The sequence below is a fragment of the Carcharhinus amblyrhynchos genome, chromosome 5 (assembly GCF_965287045.1).
Source record: "Carcharhinus amblyrhynchos chromosome 5, sCarAmb.v2.hapA, whole genome shotgun sequence".
Classification (NCBI taxonomy): domain Eukaryota; kingdom Metazoa; phylum Chordata; class Chondrichthyes; order Carcharhiniformes; family Carcharhinidae; genus Carcharhinus; species Carcharhinus amblyrhynchos.
The window spans coordinates 36,788,859-36,812,892 of NC_137328.1; the positions used below are offsets into that span (position 1 = coordinate 36,788,859).

General features: G+C 49.0%; 1 protein-coding gene across 4 annotated transcripts in view; it reads left to right on the forward strand.

The window, feature by feature from the left end:
* The first annotated feature begins 3,440 nt into the window (after positions 1–3,440).
* rassf6 (Ras association domain family member 6) overlaps positions 3,441–24,034 on the forward strand; it is a 59,434-nt gene continuing 38,840 nt past the window's right edge. Inside the window, exons 1-2 of one of the 4 annotated variants that reach the window (XM_080188639.1) lie at positions 3,441–3,629; positions 6,076–6,181. In XM_080188639.1, the coding sequence (XP_080044765.1) occupies positions 6,117–6,181 (65 nt within the window). In that variant the 5' untranslated portion in view covers positions 3,441–3,629; positions 6,076–6,116. Of the gene's footprint in view, positions 3,630–6,010; positions 6,182–23,085; positions 23,179–24,034 lie in introns of those variants that run through there. The other 3 variants (XM_080188640.1, XM_080188638.1, XM_080188641.1) reach the window with 3 other exon arrangements.

A 24,034-nucleotide genomic window follows, 5' to 3' on the forward strand; every position in this document is an offset into this window, starting at 1 on the left:
AGCACTGTCAGAGAGTGCGGGAGAGAGTTGAGCATTGTCAGAGGGTGTGGGAGAGAGGCGAGCATTGTCAGAGGGTGCGGGAGAGAGGCGAGCATTGTCAGAGGGTGTGGGAGAGAGGCGAGCATTGTCAGAGAGTGCGGGAGAGAGGCGAGCACTGTCAGAGGGTGTGGGAGAGAGGCGAGCATTGTCAGAGGGTGTGGGAGAGAGGTGAGCATTGTCAGAGGGTGCGGGGGAGAGGTGAGCACTGTCGGAGGGTGCGGGAGAGAGGTGAGCACTGTCAGAGGGTGTGGGAGAGAGGTGAGCATTGTCAGAGGGTGTGGGAGAGAGGCAAGCATTGTCAGAGAGTGCGGGAGAGAGGCGAGCACTGTCAGAGGGTGTGGGAGAGAGGCGAGCATTGTCAGAGGGTGTGGGAGAGAGGTGAGCATTGTCAGAGGGTGCGGGGGAGAGGTGAGCACTGTCGGAGGGTGCGGGAGAGAGGTGAGCATTGTCAGAGGGTGTGGGAGAGAGGCAAGCATTGTCAGAGAGTGCGGGAGAGAGGTGAGCATTGTCGGAGGGTGCGGGAGAGAGGCGAGCATTGTCAGAGGGTGCGGGAGAGAGGCGAGCACTGTCGGAGGGTGCGGGAGAGAGGTGAGCATTGTCAGAGGGTGTGGGAGAGAGGTGAGCATTGTCGGAGGGTGTGGGAGAGAGGTGAGCATTGTCGGAGGGTGCGGGAGAGAGGTGAGCACTGTCGGAGGGTGCGGGAGAGAGGCGAGCATTGTCAGAGGGTGCGGGAGAGAGGTGAGCATTGTCGGAGGGTGTGGGAGAGAGGTGAGCATTGTCAGAGGGTGTGGGAGAGAGGTGAGCATTGTCGGAGGGTGCGGGAGAGAGGTGAGCACTGTCGGAGGGTGTGGGATAGAGGTGAGCATTGTCAGAGGGTGTGGGAGAGAGGTGAGCATTGTCGGAGGGTGCGGGAGAGAGGCGAGCATTGTCAGAGGGTGCGGGAGAGAGGCGAGCACTGTCGGAGGGTGCGGGAGAGAGGCGAGCATTGTCAGAGGGTGCGGGAGAGAGGTGAGCATTGTCGGAGGGTGTGGGAGAGAGGCGAGCATTGTCAGAGGGTGTGGGAGAGAGGTGAGCATTGTCGGAGGGTGCGGGAGAGAGGCGAGCATTGTCAGAGGGTGCGGGAGAGAGGCGAGCACTGTCGGAGGGTGCGGGAGAGAGGCGAGCATTGTCAGAGGGTGCGGGAGAGAGGCGAGCATTGTCAGAGGGTGTGGGAGAGAGGTGAGCATTGTCAGAGGGTGTGGGAGAGAGGTGAGCATTGTCGGAGGGTGTGGGAGAGAGGCGAGCATTGTCAGAGGGTGTGGGAGAGAGGCGAGCATTGTCGGAGGGTGCGGGAGAGAGGCGAGCATTGTCAGAGGGTGCGGGAGAGAGGCGAGCACTGTCGGAGGGTGCGGGAGAGAGGCGAGCATTGTCAGAGGGTGCGGGAGAGAGGCGAGCACTGTCGGAGGGTGCGGGAGAGAGGCGAGCATTGTCAGAGGGTGCGGGAGAGAGGTGAGCATTGTCGGAGGGTGCGGGAGAGAGGCGAGCATTGTCAGAGGGTGCGGGAGAGAGGCGAGCACTGTCGGAGGGTGCGGGAGAGAGGCGAGCACTGTCAGAGGGTGCGGGAGAGAGGCGAGCACTGTCGGAGGGTGCGGGAGAGAGGCGAGCATTGTCAGAGGGTGCGGGAGAGAGGCGAGCATTGTCAGAGGGTGCGGGAGAGAGGCGAGCATTGTCGGAGGGTGTGGGAGAGAGGTGAGCATTGTCGGAGGGTGCGGGAGAGAGGTGAGCACTGTCGGAGGGTGTGGGAGAGAGGTGAGCATTGTCAGAGGGTGTGGGAGAGAGGTGAGCATTGTCGGAGGGTGCGGGAGAGAGGCGAGCATTGTCAGAGGGTGCGGGAGAGAGGCGAGCACTGTCGGAGGGTGCGGGAGAGAGGCGAGCATTGTCAGAGGGTGCGGGAGAGAGGTGAGCATTGTCGGAGGGTGCGGGAGAGAGGCGAGCATTGTCGGAGGGTGTGGGAGAGAGGCGAGCATTGTCGGAGGGTGCGGGAGAGAGGCGAGCATTGTCGGAGGGTGCGGGAGAGAGGCGAGCATTGTCGGAGGGTGTGGGAGAGAGGCGAGCATTGTCAGAGGGTGCAGGAGAGAGGCAAGCATTGTCAGAGGGTGCGGGAGAGAGGTGAGCATTGTCAGAGGGTGCGGGAGAGAGGTGAGCATTGTCGGAGGGTGCGGGAGAGAGGCAAGCATTGTCAGAGGGTGCAGGAGAGAGGCGAGCATTGTCAGAGGGTGCGGGAGAGAGGTGAGCATTGTCGGAGGGTGTGGGAGAGAGGTGAGCATTGTCGGAGGGTGCGGGAGAGAGGCGAGCATTGTCAGAGGGTGTGGGAGAGAGGTGGGCATTGTCAGAGGGTGCGGGAGAGAGGCGAGCATTGTCAGAGGGTGTGGGAGAGAGGTGGGCATTGTCAGAGGGTGCGGGAGAGAGGTGGGCATTGTCAGAGGGTGTGGGAGAGAGGCGAACAGTGTCAGGATGTGCAAGGAAGTGTGATTGAGGATTGTTAGGTGTGTGTGGGAGAGTGTGTGATCATTGTAGGGATTGCAGGGGATGGGGTTGAGGATTATTGGGAAGTGTAGAGTGTATGAATACGATGGTTTATATTGGAGGGAGGTAAGCATTGGAGTGTGGCAATATTCTTGAAGCCTTTTCCATAGTAACTCACCATCACTGCCCCATTCCTAAGATTACCAGCAATAGAATTCTTGGGCAAATTTCCACATTAAGTGCAGGACATCAAGTCCACATCTCTGCGATGAGTATCGGAAATTTTCACAGAGATCCCTGGACAGCATAGCTCTACTCAATTTTACACTTGCCGTTTTACGCTTGCTGCTGCTGCAAGTGGAAGATTTTCTTAGCTCAGCTGTTCTGTCCATAATTAGAATTAGTAACTGAGTGAGCCGCATTCGACTCCACATTATGTTCCTCCTCTTTTTTTCCTCTTCTGAGAATGCTGCCCTCTTCCTGCAGCTCCAGTTCACACTATAGTGTGACCACAACCATTCTGGATACCCATACTGGATGCCACACCATCTGAGCACCTCCAGCATTTTCTGTTTTTATTTCAGATTTCCAGCATTTACAGTATTTTGCTTTCCTATCCTCTAAGAAATTATCTGACGACAGCCACAAGGACCCTTACACCAATACAAAGAAAAGATAAAACTGGAGATACATCAGTGCAAAGATCTTCATAGAGCAAGTCAGTGAGTTGCTGAAGATGTTGCTCAGGACAATTGTGGGGACATCCAGTATGGGTATCCACCATTGCACTATAGTGTGAACTGGAGCTGCAGGAAGAGGGCAGCATTCTCAGAAGAGGGAAAAAAAGAGGAGGAACACAATGTGGAGTCTAATGCGGCTCACTCAGTTGCTAGAGCAATCCATGATGGATTGAAGAAGTTCACATTACCCAAGAGTGTGAAGTTTTATGGTGCAATGATTCTGAATCCATGCTCTCCGCGTCCCACCTCACCACCATGACACAACACAACTCACTTCTAAAGATCAGCCAACATCTGAGAAAAGGCAAATCTGAACTCACAGAAAAACATCAAAGTGATCGTTTGGTGAGTATTTACCTCATTTATCTTTCAAAACTCAGGTAATTTATTATAACTGTAAGGTTTTATTTATATGTAAAGTTCATTACCACTAGTAAGGTATACTAAGCATTGGTAGGGTTTATCAATACTGCTAATGCTTATCAATAGTGTAAGTTTTATTTGTATTATTAAAGCTTTATTAATATTGTTAAATATTTAAAAGGGCTGCAGGTTGCTTTAAGAGTTGATCATATGATATGATGGTGATCTCATTAGGGTGCTCCAGGCTGCAATTTTACTATCAGTTTTGTATTGTGTGCAGAGCAGAGAGCAACATTTCAATAAACATGTCGTATATTAGTTTGAATCTACATGTACAAACAATGTCTTTTCTTTCTGTTAAAATCCACAATCCCGAACATAGTTAGGACATTGTACAAAGAAAATTGGCAATTAGTGGGATGTTGTTTCATTGAGAACATTGAGAAAAGATTCTAATTAGGAGAAAAAGATCACTGTGAGTCCTCAATTTTGAATATTAGAAAGTTGGGGCGAAGCAACAACAGAATTAAAGATTGAAGTTCCAGTACGTGAAGACCAAGTAAGAGAAAAGCTCTGTATGTTTTAAGAGAGAGATTTTTTTCTGATCAGTAAGGTTTATTACCAGAAATAAAGCTTAATTGCACTTACAAGATTAGCAATTAATAGAAAAATAGAAGGGTTCCTCCAACCCCCAGAGTGCCCATCCAGTACTATGTGGGGCCTCCTAGGATGCCTCCCATTCCCTGCATAATCATTTGTGCAGGAAGTGCAGTCAGTTGAGTTCTGACTGTCAAACTTGAGCAACAGCTGGTATCAAAGCATCTGCGAGGTTAAGAATTACGTGCAGCTTAAAAAAATGCGATGAGAATGTGAAGGCGTAACCACCAGATAAGCAAAAAGGAACAGCCAGGTAGAACAAAAATCCCCTGAGTGCATTCCAGTCTCCAGCCAATATTCGATTCTAAATACTGATGAGAATGACAATTCATCTGGAGAGTGCAACTAGAGGCAAGTTTATGGTACCACATATAGCTCAGCTATACAGGGGGGCACAAGGAAGTCTGGAAGAGCAGTGTTGGGGTACAGGCAATAGGAAATCCCGTTGACAGCAGCAGGACTGGAAGATCCCATTACCTGCAAATAGCGTGCCAAACCCAACATGAGAAACAGGAAGGCCAGGGAATCCGTCCCAATATAAAACAAAAGGTTCAACTCTAAGGGCAAAGGAGCAAAGGGATCCGGGTCTATATGTGCATAAACCATTGGACAGGTTGAGCGTGCAGTAAGTAAATCATATAGTATCCTGGGCTTAGTTAATTGGGGCATAGAGTTCAAGAGCAAGGAGATTATGTTTAACTTGTATAAGATACTAGATAACCCTCAGCTGGAATATTGTGCTCATTTCCACGCATTGAGAAAAGTGTGAGGCGATAGAGTGAGTACAGAAGAGGCTTGCAAGGATGATTCCAGGAATGGCCACCTCCAGTTACAAAGATAGATAGGATTGTTTTCCTTAGAGAAAAGAAAGCTGACGAGAAGCTTGATAGAGATAGTCAAACTCATGAGGAATTTGGACAGAGTGGATGGGAGAAACTGTTCCCGCTCGTGGAAGGATCGAGACGGAGAAACCTTTTCATGTGGTGAGTGGTTAGGATCTGGAACGCACAGTCTGAGAGCTTGGCCGAGGTAGGTTCAATTCAAAAGGGAATTAGACTGCCATCTGAAAAGGGAGACTGTGCAGGGTTATGGGGAGAAGGTGGGGATTGGTAATAGGTGAGTTGCTCATTTGCAGAGCCGGTACAGATACAATGGGCCAAATGGCCTCCTCTTACACTGTAATCATACTGTTTTTAGGACCTTGCAGTGCTCAAATTGGTTGCCCGTGTCCTACATTACAACAATGATGACGGTTCCAATGTTCTCCACGTTAGGATTAGCAAACAATTAGGATGTTCGAAGGAAATGAAAGTCATTTTATAAATGCAAGACTTTCTTTTAGTTGTTAATCAGAGTTAAATATCATTTAGGCGAACACACTGGATGGGATTTTATGGCCTCACTCATCCCGAAACTATAAAATCCTGCCCGAAGTCAACAGACCTTCTCATTGATCCCCCCTCGCCCGCTCTGATTCCCATGGCAAGTGGGATGGTAAAATTCTGGCCAATGATCCCTCAGTCACAAGTCTTCTAATCATACTACGTCAAAAAACTCGCTGCAAGAGTTAATCTGCAGCCGGAAATTCCTGTATAGAAGCAGCACATTCTTTCCACGGGTATGGAGCATTGCCAGTGTTTGTGTCAGCTGCTTAACATAACAACAAAGTAAACACTCCCAAAATGCACAGGGCAGCTTCTGGTGGGTGTGTCAAATTTCAGTTCACCTTCCCTAATAACTAACTTTATCTCGGGGCTCTTCCATATTTTAGAGGTGAGCTGACAGGTATTTGTACAGCTGTCAGGTGCCTGGATGGACAATGTGAAGGGCTCTGCGGGAGAATACATCACACTGATTTTTACTTCAGATTTCCTCAGGTAAGTGAAGGTCAAGGATTAAGAAAGCATGTTTATCGCAATTCCTTTAATCTTTTGTGTTAATTTGGTCCACCAATGAGGTCAGAACTCAGAGAATAACCAACTCTGTTTTGTGATTTTGAGATTAGTTCTGCAATAACATTTTGAACAAGTGTTTGCATTAACCCTGAAACTAGCCCGACTACTAGGACTGGAACACAATTGATACAGCTGCAATCGTGGCACAAGACACAAAAGTCACTGTGACTCACGTACGTTTTACAACCTTTGTTGTGCAAACTGATATGGCACCGTATTAGTGAGATGAGAACCCAAAGTACAAATGTTACAATAATACTTAATTTTGTGCATTCATTTTCTGCATTTCAAGGATCATCAGGGGATTAATCTCCTCTTTCTGTGCTGTTTCTCAATGTAGTTTATCAATCTACCACATTAACATAGTCAGCCTAAAGATCATGATAGAGTATAACACGTTACAACTTGTGAATGAAATAGCATTCCTACGACTTAACCTGCTGATTTTGTTTTCTGTACTGTTTGAAATACTTTCCGGCAGACTTATGTTACAGTTTACCAGTCTGCACTATGAAAAGTTAATAAATACTAAAATGAAGCAATCTAATGTAACCAAACCTTTCCTCCTTTGGATGAGGCATTAAACCAAGGCACCAAATTTCGATCCGTTGACACCACGACAGTACTTCAAAGAGCAGTGGGGGTTCTGTAAGTGTCCTGGCCACTACTAATCCCTTGAACAACATTTTGAACAAAGAATTGTGTTTTTTTAAGCTTATTTATCAGCGTCACAAGTAAGTTTAGGTTAACACTGCAATGAAGTTACTGTGAAAGTCCCCAAGTTGCCACACTCTGGCGCCTGTTCAGGTACACTAAGGGGTAATTTAGCATCACCAATACACCAAGTGTCGCTCACGCAAGTTTTAAACAGTTTTGAGCAGTGAGGGATTTAAGGAAGAAAACCTCAAATCTTCATAGGAATTTGGGAAAACACAGAATTGGAGCAGACCCTCTCAGTCCCAACAGTTGAGAACCAGATGACTGAATGCATCACCTTTAGTGTGCATTTTAAATCAGAATCATTTAATATTCCTCATTTGGGCACAGCTGTTGAAAGTGAAAGCAGAAACAATAAAAGGAACTGAGTTAATAAATAACTATTAAAGTGGTGACATTATGTTGCAGAAATCTAGTATGGGGCTCTCACACAGTGAGGGGTTCAAACTGTCAGAGGGTCGATGGGAGTGGGATTGGTCTTCAGCTGTACTGCTGAATGCCCAGTTTATACCAGGCATGGTTCTCTTGTCGGCCAACTTCAGAATTCCACCACATTTCTGCCCAGAGAAATTGACAGTTTCAATTCTATGTCCCTCCAACTCAGAACTGCCAGTCAAACAGTTCCTTGGCTAAGATTCCCACTCCAGCAGGATGTTTAGATTGAATGCAATGATGAAAGAAGTTGGTCTGTTCCTGCATTAACACTTCTCCAATCAACTGCTGGCCACAGTAGTGCCAGGAAGTATAAGCTTAACAACTCTTGTCTTCAGCTGCCAGCAGTTAGCAGTAACCTCTGCATGCTGGGACCAGCAGGAATCCAATAAATAATCCCTATAAACATATTGCCCTGGTTTGGGAGAGTGTTAGGTAGGGATCCAGTTTCCTTCCTGCCCCTATCCTGTAGGGTGGGAAGGCTTGTAGACTGAATCCCCACACACTGCCAGTTGAGACCCTTAAGTAGGCAATTATTGCCCACTTAGAGGCCTTATCCCACCACCAGTGGGTGGGCTGGGCAGGAAGACCATCCATGATGCTGGCATGTTTGTTTGTGGGCTGTGGTTATACTGGGGGAAGGGGTCCCTTGATGCTTGATCAAGGGATCTGGCATCAGGATGGTGCGGCTCAGTGAGAGCCTCCACCCTGCTCTTGCCTCTATTTCTTCCCCTTGTCTAAACCCCAGTTTGCAATTCCCATCCTTCCCTCACTCACCTGTGGCCTGGGTTCCTCTGATCCTGGGCCTGTTCTGGGTCCGTTGCCAGCAGCTATAAATGTTACCGCAATGGCTGCCTCCCATGAAGAGCAGCATGCCAGCGTCTGATTGGCTGGAAGCTCGCAGGAGATTGGATATCAGCACCCAGGCTCCTTAATCCCACAGAAGGCCTATCATTGGCTATTTAATGCCTGACGGGTATTTAATGTGGTGGGTCCTCCCTAAAGGAGGTGACACTGGTCAAGACCCTATTGCCTGCATTAAATTGTGCCTTCTGTTGCAATCTGTGAAGTGGTTGGATAGTGTATTTTGTAAAAAGACAAGGTTTTCCTCCATTTGGTTCATAACCTTTAAGTAGAAACCAATCTTTGAGTCTAAAAGTAATCCCACTAACTAGGTTCCGAGCAAAGGTGCAGTTTCCACAATGCAAGGAATTATTTAACTTTCTTCCTGAATATTTCTTCTTCCATCATAGAATAATTTCACTTTAACCCCGTGTTATAACCCCATAAAAACCGATAACTTTCCAATGACTAACTGGAAGGATTACAAGACAATACTTCATGTTTTAAGACTTTTACTATAAACTTTATTTTTGTCAGCAAGCTAAACTCTAGAACACTGAAAATTTCTCCCATTCAACTTTTATAACAACTGAAAATCCCCCTCCACAGTTTTATCTTACTCTGTCTGTTAAGTGGACACTTCATTCTCCAACAGACTATCCAAAACTATTTGCAACTTTTGATGTTATGCTTCCTTTTCCCTTCTCATAACTCCTAATCCCTGAACTGACTTTCACAGTGAGGGTTTTCCTGGAGGTACCTTCACTAGCCAAAGCTATGTGATTCTTCCAGCCTCATTCAAATTGTCACAAACTTAGCCTCTTCACTCTGAGTGTGAGCTCCCACCCCCATTTCACGTGTTGAACAATAGACACTGGCTGCCTCTATCTTTCTGCTCACTCTCTCGTTCAGATTCTTGCAAATTATGCTTGTGAGGTTCAGGACCACAAACTATTCCCTCCCAAAGCCCCACCATGGCAAAACGAATCATATGGCCTTGTATCTGAGAGAAATGCTAATTAGCTGTCCTTTAGATTGTCAACTCTATTCAATCTTGAAATTAAATAAACAGTTCAAAATATAACCACTGATAAAGCATGTCGTTCTTAATACTTCTCTGTGAGATTTGGAGACTAACGGTCTATCCACTGTCATCACAGGTGCCTTTGCCATTGTTCACAGATGTGAATATCTTTCACCTTCATCCAGTAAATCTATTTGGGGCTCCTGGTCTCGATAGCAACCAATCCATCCAGGGTAATTGTTGTCGAATAGGACACATGGCACCTTAACAATTCCATTTTATCTTAAATTAAACAGAGTGTACCAAAACTTAATAATCTTACAAACCTTGTAAGTACAGCAGCTGGGACAAAGTCACCTTTAACCCTGAGACAAAGTCACCTTTAACCCTGGGACAAGTCACCTTTAACCCTGGGGCAAAGTCACCTTTAACCCTGGGACAAAGTCACCTTTAACCCTGGGGCAAAGTCACCTTTAACCCTGGGACAAAGTCACCTTTAACCCTGGGACAAGTCACCCTTAACCCTGGGGCAAAGTCACCTTTAACGCTGGGGCAAAGACACCTTTAACCCTGGGGCAAAGTCACCTTGATCTGTGACATTTCAATTTCCACAGTCTCCAAATGCCAGTTGCAGAATTACTAGAGGTGCGTGCAGTGTTCTCTAATCTGCATACTTATTTAACCAAAATATCCAACCCCTGAAGTCTAGCCTTGCTCTGGGTCAGGCTTCACAATGAGTCAGGGATAGATAAGACTAGTTTCTATGCACCACTGTTCAGGAGATTTGCTATCTAAGAGGAATCGGATCTACTTGCAGAGAGCCTGGCATTTTAAAAAGGGTACCAATAGATGCATGGAGGTCAGTCATCAGCGGAGTGCCCCAGGGATCTGTTCTGGGACCCTTGCTGTTTGTGATTTTTATAAATGACCTGGATCAGGAAGTGGAGGAATGGGTTGGTAAGTTTGCCAATGACACAAAGGTCGGAGGTGTTATGGATAGTTTGGAGGAATGTCAGAAGTTGCAGCGTGACATAGATAGGGTGCAAGACTGGGCGGAGAAGTGGCAGGTGAACTTCAACCTGGATAAATGTGTAGTGGTACATTTTGGCAGGTCAGATGGGATGAGGGAATATTAAGGGTAAGCCTCTTAGCAGTGTGGAAGATCAGAAGGGTCTTGGGGTCCGGGTTCATAGGACTCTCAAATCGGCTTCGCAGGTAGAGGATGTGGTTAAGAAGGCTTATGGCATACTGGCGTTCATCAATCGAGGGACTGAGTTTAGGAGTCGGGAGATAATGCTGCAGCTTTATAAGACCCTGGTCAGACCCCACTTGGAGTACTGTGCTCAGTTCTGGTCACCTCATTACAGGAAGGATGTGGAAGCCATAGAAAGGGTGCAGAGGAGATTTACAAGGATGTTACCTGGATTGGGTGGCATGCCTTATGAGGATAGGTTGAGAGATCTCGATCTTTTCTTCTTAGAGAGATGAAGGATGAGAGGGGATCTGATAGAGGTGTATAAGATGATGAGAAATATTGATCGGGTGGACTCTCAGAGGCTTTTCCCAGGGCTGAAATGGCTACCACAAGAGGACACAGGTTTAAGGTGCTGGGGAATAGGTACAGAGGTGATGCCAGGGGTAAGTTTTTCATTCAGAGGGTGGTGGGTCAGTGGAATCGGCTGCCATCGGTGGTGGTGGAGGCAAAATCGTTAGGATCTTTTAAGAGACTTCTGGATGAGTACATGGGACTTAATAGGATTGAGGGTTATAGGTAAGTCTAGTAGGTAGAGGTAGGTAGAGATAAGATTGGTGCAACTTGTGGGCCAAAGGCCCTATTTGTGCTGTAGTTTATCTATGATTCTATGCATGTATAATTTATTGGCATTGCCTGCTAGTTTCCTTAATGAGTTCCTATCCTTCTCATGATATTGTTGAAAATATAAACTTTTTTTTATCACACTTCACAATAGTATTCTGCTTTTTGACCAAGTTCCCATTGAAGGTTCCGCTTTACACAGCTCACGGACACAGACCCCAAGACAACAGCACTGCTGAAATACAAGACATGTTTGGAATGTTGTGGTAGCTTTGTAAAGCCACTAGACAGGTTCAGAAACAAAGGAATAAGCCCTTATGTCAGCTGCATACTTAGCCCTGTGTTCCTCATTGTTAATACAAAAGTTGGCATAACAACCGGGTGTAACTGGAGGGAACTTCAATAAGTTGTCTCAACAGTGCCAGGGAGCAGGGGAGGCTCGACTGGTGAAAAAGTTTTGAATGCTCAGTTTTAGCCCTGATTGTAGGCTACAAGCAGCAAGGCTGGCATGTTCATGATAAACCTACTGGAATTAAAGCTTTAATTGTGGCAGAAAGGTTAATTCCTCCAAACGTAGGTATGTAAATATAGTAACAATAGAAAATGCTGCAATTATTCAGCAAATCAGAAAGCATCTATTCAGATCAGCCACGATGCTATAGAATAGCGGAGCAAGTTTAAGGGGTCGAATGGCCTACTCCTGTTCCTATTTCTAATGGTCACCTGTGGAGAGAAACATTTACCAGGATTTTCAGGATAGAGAACATTCGGTGCTCACCATCCAGAGAGTCAGTGACAAAATCCATCCCTGCTGACTCTGACAGACCCACTGCCATTTCAGCATTAATTGGCAGCAGGCGGGATGACCAGCTGCCTTCGGAAGGAGGTTCCCTCCCCCCTTGGAGAGCCATTGGTCAGCCTGAGACAGCTGTCCAGCGCATCCAAGCACAGCGCTGCAGTGGCCAGAAGAGGTACTGCAGTGCTGTGCTTCAGCCTCAGTCCCAGGATCAGACTTGAGCTAAGTCCTGGGGGGCCCAGGGCTGGGAGTGCAGAGGATGCCTGGGTATTCTGGGGAGAAGGCGGGGTAACCTCAGCATCAGGGGTTGTTGAGGGAGGGCCGGAGTTCCCAAATCCTGGAGAGGAGGGTGCCTCAAATCTGAAGCAAATAATGTAACAAATAATGACTTTAATTACATCATGAGTAGACAATGTGACGTGGCAAACGCAGACATTGTCTTTGATGTCCTTGTGGCCTCGGAGGAGATGGAGGCAGGCTGTCCTCAAATCAGAGGTTGTGAAGGCCTCAATGGGACCTTGTCATGCCGGAGATTTCTCTGACTGCATGTATTGTAGGCCTCCTCCAGAGCAATCAAGGCAGTGAAATTTCATCTTGAAAAGGCTTCAGCCCACTCGGAGTGTGTCTTGGTGTGCTGGAGGCTCTCATTGTGACAGCACTGGAGCTCAGATTGTGAAATCTGGAGGATTGTTAAGCACCAACCCCTTAGAGGGTATCCTTAGTTGCCCAGAATCCAATCACACTCTTGTGGAGTAGGAACTGAAACAGGCTTGACTTTTGTCGAGACATTATCACCGCTGCCTGGAAAACATGCACTGACATGAAGGAAGATCTTCCTGTGGTCACACACTAGCTGAACATGGGTGCCTTGATGTCACCTGGGTGCAGTGAAAGATTCTCTGGATTCAGAGGACACCGGCTATTGCGGTGAAACGCATTGCCCTCTGCTCTTGGAAACCATATCCTTGGGGAAGCTGATGAAATGAGCCATCCTTGGGAAGAGGGCACCTGTGATGGCTTGGATGCAGTGGTAAGAGAGGGCACAGGGGTTAGCAACAGAGCCCTGAATTCATCCATGGCAAAGAAAGTGATGTCCACCGTCACCTTCAACACTGCCAGAAGGACCTTTCAATGAGCAGTTAAGGTAAGAGGTCATCACTAAGGAAGGCACAGACCTTGGTTACCATCTTCCTGGATTGTCACAGTCTGCTGCAAGGGAACTGAACTCATTTCCAATAGCAGACTTCCTAGGCTGCGATCGAATTTCTGTGAGCCTGCCTGAATGCCCTAATGCCCCACTGGTGACCCTGGTTACTTGGTCCCTTGAGCTTCCATTGAGCTTGCTCCTGCCTCTTTCCCCCTCCCTTATGGATCTTGGCATCTTCCCAGGCACTTTACTGCTCACCTTGATGCAAAGCTGTGTTTATTTTCAAACTTTCCAAAACGTTTTAACCCAACCGACTGGGCTCCTGTGTCATTTACCATTGGAAGTTATCCACTTTGATGAAAAGAATAGAAAAGCAGAATATTCTTCAAATGGGAGAATCTGCCAAATGCAGAGGGATCTGGGTGTCCTTGTACATGAATCACATAGGGGTCTCAGCTGTCAGCCTCAAAGCCAATGAGCCCCCTCCCCCCATCGTCTTTTAAGGAAGATCTGCCACACTTTTTTTTAATTAGTTCATGGGACACGGGCATCGCTGGCTGGCCAACATTTATTACCCGTCCCTAGTTGCCCGAGAGTGGTTGACACATTGCTGTGGCTGTGGAATCACATGCAAGCCAGACCAGGTAAGGATGGCAGATTTCCTTCCCTAAAGGATATTGGTGAACCACGTAAGTATTTACAACAATCAACAATGGTTTCATGGTCATCAGATTTTTTTTACGGAATTCAAATTCCACCATCTGTTGTGGCAGGATTCGAACCTACGTCCCCAGAACATTAGCTGAGTTTCTAGATTAGTAGTCCAGCGATAATACCAGTAGGCCATCACCACACATCTGAATCTTGTGTGATTCAGGCTGACAGTGGGTCTTCTCTCAGGATTAAGGACCCAATGGGTGAAAGTCCCACCTGCTGACAGCTGTTGGCCAATCAGAGGGCGGCAGCTCTTCTCTACTTAGTAGTGCCCCAGGGGAGGCAGTGGCTGCTGCCGGTGCTACACAAACCCAAGATGTCGGATCAAGGTGGGAGCTGGGCACAGGTGAGTGTTGTGGGGAGGGACAGAGGTCAGCAGTGAGGACATGGATTAGCTTTCAGTGGCTTCCCTCTTTCCCAATCAGGCACTGAGTGCCTTTGAATGGGTGACCCACGCAGGGGCACATACAAACAAATGAGGGTTTGTTTACCATGTCCCCTGCATGAAGCCCCCTGTCTGCTGATAGGTTAATACCAGGCCTCAGATGGCACCAGGCAAGTAGGCTATACAGGAGTCTTCCGGCCACAAACTCAGTAAGGATGGAGATGGGAAGGCAGCAGGGACCCCACACACCACTCTCCCATCTGATTAAATGATCCCCACCACTAAACCCAGCATAGGGAGGGCACAAGATTCACTTCCAAATGTCAGCATTCAGGGAATTAGGAAAACAAGTGGAATGTTGGCCTTTATTAGCAAGGGACTGGAGTCTAAAAGTGGGGAAATCTTGCTGTAACTGGACAGGACATTAGTGAGCTTGCACCTAGAGTTATGTGTACAGTTGTGATCTCTTTATTTAAGGAGGGAAATGTTTGCATTGGAAGCATTTAAGAGAAAGTTGACTTAAATTCAGTCCTGGGAGGAAGCAGTTGACTTTAGAGGGAAAGTGAGGAAGTTGGGCCTATACTGATTGGAGATTTATTATTGTCATATGTATTAGTATAAAGTGAAAAGTTTTGTCTGTTGCATGCTAAACAGACAAAGCATACCATTCATAAAGAAGGAAAGGAGAGAGTGCAGAATGTTAGAAGAAAGAGAGGTGAAATTATTGCAACATGTAAGATTGTGGGGATTTGACAGGGTGGGTGCTGAGAGGGTGTTTTCACTTACGGTGGAATCCAAAACTAGGATCAGAGTTTTAAATAAGGTCTCCCATTTCAGAGTGAGATGTGGAAAAGTGTCTTCTCTCAGAGGGCCTTTAATTTAGAATTCTCGTCCCCAGAGAGCAACAGAGACTCAAGCTCTGAATATATTGAAGGGAAAGTTAAATGAATTTCTGATCCTCAAGAGAGTTGAGGACGATGGGGTGGGGAAGGGAGATGGGAGTGTGTGGGTTAGGGGCACGGGCAGGGAAGGGGGATGGGAGTGTGTGGGGCAGGGGCATGGGCAGGGAAGGGGGATGGGAGTGTGTGGGGTAGGGGCGTGGGCAGGGAAGGGGGATGGGAGTGTGTGGGGTAGGGGCGTGGGCACGGAAGGGGGATGGGAGTGTGTGGGGTAGGGGCGTGGGCAGGGAAGGGGGATGGGAGTGTGTGGGGCAGGGGCACGGGCAGGGAAGGGGGATGGGAGTGTGTGGGGTAGGGGCGTGGGCAGGGAAGGGGGATGGGAGTGTGTGGGGCAGGGGCGTGGGCAGGGAAGGGGGATGGGAGTGTGTGGGGCAGGGGCACGGGCAGGGAAGGGGGATGGGAGGGTGTGGGGCGGGAGCGTGTGGGTTAGGGGCACGGGCAGGGAAGGGGGATGGGAGTGTGTGGGTTAGGGGCACGGGCAGGGAAGGGGGATGGGAGTGTGTGGGGCAGGGGCACGGGCAGGGAAGGGGGATGGGAGTGTGTGGGGCAGGGGCACGGGCAGGGAAGGGGGATGGGAGTGTGTGGGGCAGGGGCACGGGCAGGGAAGGGGGATGGGAGTGCATGAGGTAGATGCACGGGCGAGGAAGAGGGATCGGAGTATGAGGGGTAGGGGTACGGGCAGGAAGGGGGATCAGAGTGTGTGGGATGGGGGTGTGGGCAGGGAAGGGGGATGGGGAATGTGGGGTGGGAGCGTGTGGGTTAGGGGCATGGGCGGGGAAGGGGGATGGGCGTGTGGGGTAAGGGCGCAGGAGGGAAGGGGGATGGGGTTGTTGGCTAGGTGCATGGATGGGGAAGGGGGGTCAGAGTGTGTGGGGTAGGTGCATGGATGGGGAAGGGGGATGGGAGTGTGTGGGGTGGGGGTGCGGATGTGGAAGGGGGATGGGGTGTGGGTGGCTGTGTCCCAGTGCCTTTTTTTTAATTAGTTGGCTCAATAATATCTGCGATTTGTAAATTCCTTCAAGATCGTAATATGTGGGGTTGAGGAGTAGGGGGGCAATGAGGTTGTGGGGTAGGCGCATGGGTGGGGAAGGCAAGTTAAGGCCATAATCAGATCAACCCAGAGGCAGACTTACAGTGTGTAGGGTCCTGTGCTTAGCTTCACTTTCCCCCCACACCCCCTTCCCGCATCCCAGGATCCAAAGGCTAAAACCCACCCCACACACATTCTATCTCTACTGCCCCCACCCCCTCAAACCCACTCTCCCCTCCTCCAATGCTGCGCCCACAGCGGCCTGTCCCAATGCTGCGCCCACAGCGCCCTGTCCCAATGCTGCACCCACAGCGCCCTGTCCCAGTGCTGCACCCACAGCGGCCTGTCCCGGCACAGCACCCACAGCGGCCTGTCCCAATGCTGCACCCACAGCGGCCTGTCCCAATGCTGCACCCACAGCGGCCTGTCCCAATGCTGCGCCCACAGCGGCCTGTCCCAATGCTGCACCCACAGCGGCCTGTCCCGGCGCTGCGCCCACAGCGGCCTGTCCCGGCACTGCACCCACAGCGGCCTGTCCCGGCGCTGCGCCCACAGCGGCCTGTCCCGGCACTGCACCCACAGCGGCCTGTCCCGGCACTGCGCCCACAGCGCCCTGTCCCAATGCTGCACCCACAGCGGCCTGTCCCAATGCTGCGCCCACAGCGGCCTGTCCCAATGCTGCACCCACAGCGGCCTGTCCCAATGCTGCACCCACAGCGGCCTGTCCCGGCACTGCACCCACAGCGGCCTGTCCCGGCACTGCACCCACAGCGCCCTGTCCCGGCGCTGCACCCACAGCGGCCTGTCCCGGCGCTGCGCCCACAGCGGCCTGTCCCGGCACTGCGCCCACAGCGGCCTGTCCCAATGCTGCACCCACAGCGGCCTGTCCCGGCACTGCGCCCACAGCGGCCTGTCCCAATGCTGCACCCACAGCAGCCTGTCCCGGCGCTGCACCCACAGCGGCCTGTCCCAATGCTGCACCCACAGCGGCCTGTCCCGGCACTGCGCCCACAGCGGCCTGTCCCGGCACTGCGCCCACAGCGGCCTGTCCCGGCACTGCGCCCACAGCGGCCTGTCCCGGCACTGCGCCCACAGCGGCCTGTCCCAATGCTGCACCCACAGCGGCCTGTCCCGGCGCTGCACCCACAGCGCCCTGTCCCGGCGCTGCACCCACAGCAGCCTGTCCCGGCGCTGCGCCCACAGCGGCCTGTCCCGGCACTGCGCCCACAGCGGCCTGTCCCGGCACTGCACCCACAGCGGCCTGTCCCGGCACTGCACCCACAGCGGCCTGTCCCGGCACTGCACCCACAGCGCCCTGTCCCGGCACTGCGCCCACAGCGGCCTGTCCCGGCACTGCGCCCACAGCGGCCTGTCCCGGCACTGCGCCCACAGCGGCCTGTCCCGGCACTGCACCCACAGCGCCCTGTCCCGGCACTGCACCCACAGCGGCCTGTCCCAATGCTGCACCCACAGCGCCCTGTCCCGGCGCTGCGCCCACAGCGGCCTGTCCCGGCACTGCGCCCACAGCGGCCTGTCCCGGCACTGCACCCACAGCGCCCTGTCCCAATGCTGCACCCACAGCGCCCTGTCCCAATGCTGCACCCACAGCGGCCTGTCCCGGCGCTGCACCCACAGCGGCCTGTCCCGGCACTGCGCCCACAGCGGCCTGTCCCAATGCTGCACCCACAGCGGCCTGTCCCGGCACTGCGCCCACAGCGGCCTGTCCCGGCACTGCGCCCACAGCGGCCTGTCCCGGCGCTGCGCCCACAGCGGCCTGTCCCGGCACTGCGCCCACAGCGGCCTGTCCCGGCACTGCGCCCACAGCGGCCTGTCCCAATGCTGTGCCCACAATCCCTGGGTGGAACACATTCTTCTCGTCCACATCTCCTCATTGGAATGCCCCCATAGGACCTGTGTTGCTATATAATTAACAGGAGGGAGTAATATTTTATGGTTCCATCCAGCTTATAAACAGCCTGACTCTCCATTCCACCGTTTTGTTCTCCTGGCAGGTTGGAATTTACCTTTAGGCAATATGCCACACACATGCCACGACAGAAATATTTTAAGGGTCTCAGTTCCACAGGCAATGAGAAGCAAATCTACCATAGACGAGAAAAAGCAAACAAATTCCTGACCCACTTTTTTAACTTTTGCAATCAGCCAATGAACACATATCAGCACTCCTTCAACTCACATTCCTCAGGGTTATGTTTCTACGTGACTTTCTCTCTAACAGTGGACTCTCGGTGGAGTAAAATTAAATATGAATGAACACAAACTATCTTAGAATAGAAAAGACTATTTTGTCCATCTAGCCTATCTTACACAATGATGATATTGTGTATAACAAGATCTGCATTCTACGTGCAAAACTCATGGGCAGATCCTTGTGATTCTCCCAGGAGCAGAAGGGGAGGTAGGGCAAAATGTCAGCTTCCCAAATGGTGGGATGAAAGCTGAGTATAAAGTTATTGTTGAATTGAGGACAGGCAGATCATATTTCCTGATGGTAAACGGTAGAATCCTATATTTAATACCTTTCCATGACATGCATGCTCATTGAAACAACTTCACCAAATCAAATTCTAACCTTAGAATTCAGTGTTCAGTGAACAAGAAACCTTCAGATTCATGATGGGTTAAAGGTGGCTAGCAGCAGGTGAGATAGTCTTCTTGGTGGATTTGAAATGGGTAGGTGCTTGTTTCTGGAACTTTGTTGAACCAGGGAGAGGAGGCACTGATGCACTGAGATCAGGTCACAGCAGAGTAAGGGAAATGGGTATAGCTGATTGAGGGAGGGAGGGATTGAGGCATGTGGCTGTGAAAGGGGAAAGGCTGACTGATGGAGGGAGGAAGGTGGCTGGGAAAGGGGAACAAGACTGGGGAGGGAGTCCTACGAAGGCTTGTGGGGTAGAGGGGGACAAAGCTACACCACATGGGGCGGGTCAATATCTACAGATGGGTAGATCAAGCATGATGGTGGAGAGATCTGGGGTTATGGACGGAAGCTCAATGGTAGGGCTCTGTCAGCCAAGGTGGGGGACAGGTCAAGGATGATATAGTGTGGCTTGAGGATCATGGATGACAAGTTGGGGATAATGGGGAGGGAGCAGTTCCAACATAATGAGCAATGGAGCAATGTCCCAGATTGCCTGTGACATGCTTATTGCGACCAGATCCAGAATGAGGCACCTTGTAAAATCTTTCAAATCTACAAATACAAAGTCGCACTGCTCACTGTGTGTCAGAGATTACAAACAGCCAGGCTGATGTTGTTAGATGGCTAAGGAATGGACACCTTTCCAGGTACACGCAAATGTGGCGGCCAGACTTTTGACTCCATAAGGTAATGGTGGGATCGGCGACTCCCTGCCCATTCCCACTGCACAATTGGCTGAGGCCCTTGCCTCTGCATATCTAATTGGGTCATGTGAGAGTGTGGGGGCCCGCTGCTCTGCCTCTGAGCAAACATGCTGGGCATTTCTGGTTCTGCTGTCGGGAGCCTCGAGATGAGAGAAAGATTTTGCCTCATGCGATCTTCCAGGAAGGGCAAAATAAGATTAAAATCCCAGACAAATTTAGGGAAAATTCCTCTTTGTTCCAGCTAAGCAATTGAGACTGGTCCAGGAGACCACTCTGACTGTGAATGACCTACATTTGACAGAGGTCCACCCAGCCAGAAACAAGTCCCACCGTCACTGGAAGGAATTTGTGCATGCTGGCTTATGCATTCTTGGCATAAGCTGGCCACCTAATCCAGCACTTCATTACTCTCTGGGAAAAGATCCATAAAATCCTACAGTGCAGATGGAGGCCATTCGGCCCATTGAGACTGCACAACAACAATCCCACCCAGGCCCTATCCCCGTAGCCGTACATATTTACCTTAGTTAGTCTCCCTGACACTAACAGGCAATTTAGCATGGGAAACCACCTAACCCACACCCCTTTGCACTGTGGGAGGAAACTGGAGCACCTGGAGGAAATCCACGCAGACACGTGGAGAATGTACAAACTCCACACAGACAGTGACCCGAGGCTGGAATTGAACCTGGGTCCCTGGCGCTGTGAGACATCAGTACTAACTAACCACTGTGCCACCCAAAACAGATAGCATGAAAGGTCTCAGAACTTAAAGAGTAAGTGAATTGCTCCAGCAAGTAACTTGCATCCAAGCATCGGTGATTCTTTATATTGGTTCAAAATCATCACGCACAAAATTAATCCAGCTTGGCAGAGCGTGGTTCCACAGAGTGCACTTATGTGGGGTGTCCATCACTGTGTGCTCAGTCACACGAATCCAGTGTTAAACACTTGTTGCTGCAGTGACCAGCAGTCAATTGTAGCAAGTCACTTTTAGGCTTCTCCTGCTGCTATTGTAATTACTGTAAATTCAGTTTAAATTAGTCTAAATAGAGTCCATTACAAAAGATCAGGACTCACCTGTGTGGTATTAATCGACTGTGAGTCGCACATGTAGATACAAACGGCAAATCAAAACAGTCAGTTGAAACCACTTGAATAGTAAGACCATGAATATTAAATCAGGCAGTGGATGAATTGCTCATTTCCTGCCAATTCCTCTCCCTGGTGACTCCCTGTACCAATCGCCAATTCATTGCACTGATTCATGGGATGTTCTTTATTTGGGCTTTTTTTTTAAATAGCTTTGCACAGAAACTTGGACATAACTTGTTTGGTGGCACAGTGATTAGCACTGCTCACAGCTCCAGGGATCTGGGTTCGATTCCCAGCTTGGGTCACTGTCTGTGTGGAGTTTGCACGTTCTCCCCCATGTCTGCATGGGTTTCTGCCAGGTGCTCCGGTTCCCCCCCTCAGCCCACAGATGTGCGGGTTGGTTCATTGGCCGTGCTAAATTGCCCCTCAGAGACAAGGGATGCATAGGTTAGAGGGATTAGCAGGGTAAATATGTGGGGTTATGGAGATAAGGCCTAGGTGGGATTGTTGTCAATGCTGACTCGATGGGCTGAATGGCCTTTTCTGCACTGTAGGGTTTCTATGATTCTGAGCTGTCTGCTTTCAGATTCTTTATAATGGCTGGACATTACATTTCTCTTTCTAACTTTCTCCTGGTGCACTGTGATTGTAAATTCTAGAAATTTGCAACACCACAGAACCAGCTGTCATTTAAATTTGTTGACATGCGGTGTGAGGCGACTCGATGGTGGTGACGGGAGAAGGGCCTTTTTTTTGGCTTGACAAACCTGTAGGAATTACTCCTGGTCCAAATTATCAGGCCAGATGTTACCAGAAAAGATTTGTTCTGATTTTGGATTTGAGAAACGTTGTGGGATTTCAGATCTAAAGGGTGGAATTTTCTCAAAAGGATTCTAAGTGTCGAACGGATAAGAAAATGGTTGGTTTTCTCACTAGGTTCAGTGAGATAGGTAACAGGGATTTGCAACACTCTGTGCAAAATAGGAGTCTTAATGTGAATCTCGCCACTGGGGGGAGGAGGGTGGAGCCTCAGCTTGCCTACAAAGCCAGTTGCTCTCAGGGTGCCATTATGCAGGCGTCCCGACCTCCCAGTATATTTTGTACACTGTATACTGGGAGATCTGTTACTCTTTACCCCACCACCCAAAACCTCCCCCCCACAGACATTGCCGCTCTCCAATTTCCACCCTGGATGATTGCCTCCCCCACATCCCAATTGCTGCCCCTCACACCCTGATCATCCCCACATCTCCCAATCATCATGCCCTATCCCCTGATCACTGCCCCCCAATCATCTACCCCTTCTGCATAGTTTTTTCCTCCCACAGACCTCTCCCCACCTGACCCCCTTAAACCTCCCCCCCCGGCCCATTCCCTTGGCAGTGTCGGGGTGTCAGGTTGGCAGTGCCAGAGTGGAAATGTTCTTATGGCAAGATACCTTAAACAGCAATGAGATAAATGACTAGATAATCTGTATTTGATGGCAATGGATGAAGGAGAAATGTTGGTACCCCACTGTTCCTATTCAAAGAGTGCCATGGGATGTTTTAAATCTACTTAAGCCAGACAATAGGACCTCAATTCAATATCTCTTGTAAAAGATGGTATTTCTGACAATTCAGCACTCCACCAGTACTGGAATGAAGTGTTGGCTTGGAACGTGTGCAAAAGTCCTAATGAAATATATCACAAGGGTCATAGGGAGATGGTAGCATTGTGGTATTGTCACTAGGCTAGTAATCCAGAGACCCAGGATAATTCGCTAGGGACCCAGTTCAAAACCCACCATGGTAGATGATGAAATTTGAACTTGACAAAATGATGACAGTGAAAACATTTTTGATTGTCATTAAAAACCCACCTCATTTACTAGTGTCCTTTAGGGAAGGAAGTCTACTGGTCTGGCTTACTTGTGACTCCAGACACACAGGAATATGGTTCACTGTCCTCTGAAATGGCCCAGCAAGCCACTCAGTCAAGGATAATTAAGGATGTAAATAAATGTTGGCCTTGTCAGTGTTGCCCACATTCCATGAATGAATTTTAAAAGTTTTATTTTTTTCTAAATGCAAAACAGGACATTTCCTTCTTTTCTCATTAATTAACAACCCATTGACAAAACAGCTAAATACACAATTCTGAAATGCATAGCTTCTTTCTTTTTTTTAATTCAAAGTGAATTGCAACTTTCCTCTTTCAAGATTAGCCTTTGACTTTGTTATGAGCATTCTGTCAATTTAAAATATTTGCAAGTTTCAGATCTTCTCAAATGTCATTGATACTACAGAGCAAAGTCTGCCAGATTGATGGTGGACATTCTGCAACATGCAGGAATTACAGTTCTACAAGATATTATCAGCTCCAATAATTACAGTGCTGTCATTCTAGACCCACTAGAAATGGAATTAAAACTGCCTAAACTTATTCCATTGAGGGTGATTCACCAGAGTAGATAAAGAGGTCCCAACTCTCCATCAAACACTTATTTACTTTTGCTTTCAGGTTCAAAGTTAGAGGTGATCGTATTTAAACTAACAATCTTCAGAGCCGAATATACAACACCCACTTTTCGAGCTCATCTTCCACACTGCTGAGGTAAGCAAGAAGTGAAGCTGACAACCCAGTCACCAAAAGTAAAAAAAAAATGATATTTTATTTGCAAAAATCTAGGGGAAGGTTGGTAGAAAAATTGGACCTTGTTTTCAGGCAGGAAACAGGAGGATAAAAAGGACTAATTTTGGGACATGTCATCCCACAACCAATCATTACCTGCCTTAGAAACCATGCCATATTAGTTTGCAGATTTGCAAGAGTTATGGGCTATGACCATATCCCTAATTAGAGTTTAAAGCCAGTTGCAGGATCCCTCTGGGCAACTTGCTTCTGACATGGGAAACAATGTCCCATTTAGAATTCTCGAGTGCAGCATAAAATTGGCCCAGTTAATTTTCTAGCCCTCTTGCTTGCAAGGACAATACCAAACCTTACTAAAGTAAAAGCGCCTGAAATGCATGGGCTCAAACAAATGCCCACCTATATATTCATATGACTTAACCTCAGAATCTGCGTTTGTCCAAGCAAGCAAAATGAGGGTCTGGGTCCACTACTTTTCCACCAGTAATCCTGCAGAAACATTGAAGAAGATGTCGGTATGTGTGTATACTATAGGAATCTCACTTTACTTATTGAATGTTGGGCATCCATTGTTAAACTTGGATGGAGAATAATCTAAATGAGGAAAAATGAGGAAAGGCTGAGGGATTTGAGGTTATTTTCATTAGAGAGAAGAAGGTTACGAGGTGACCTAATTGAGGCATAAAAGATGATCAAAGGATTGGATAGGGTGGACAGTGAGAGCCTTTTTCCTTGGATGGTGATGGCTAACACGAAGGGACGTAGCTATAAAGTAAGGGGTGATAATTATAGGACAGATGTCAGAGGTAGGTTCTTT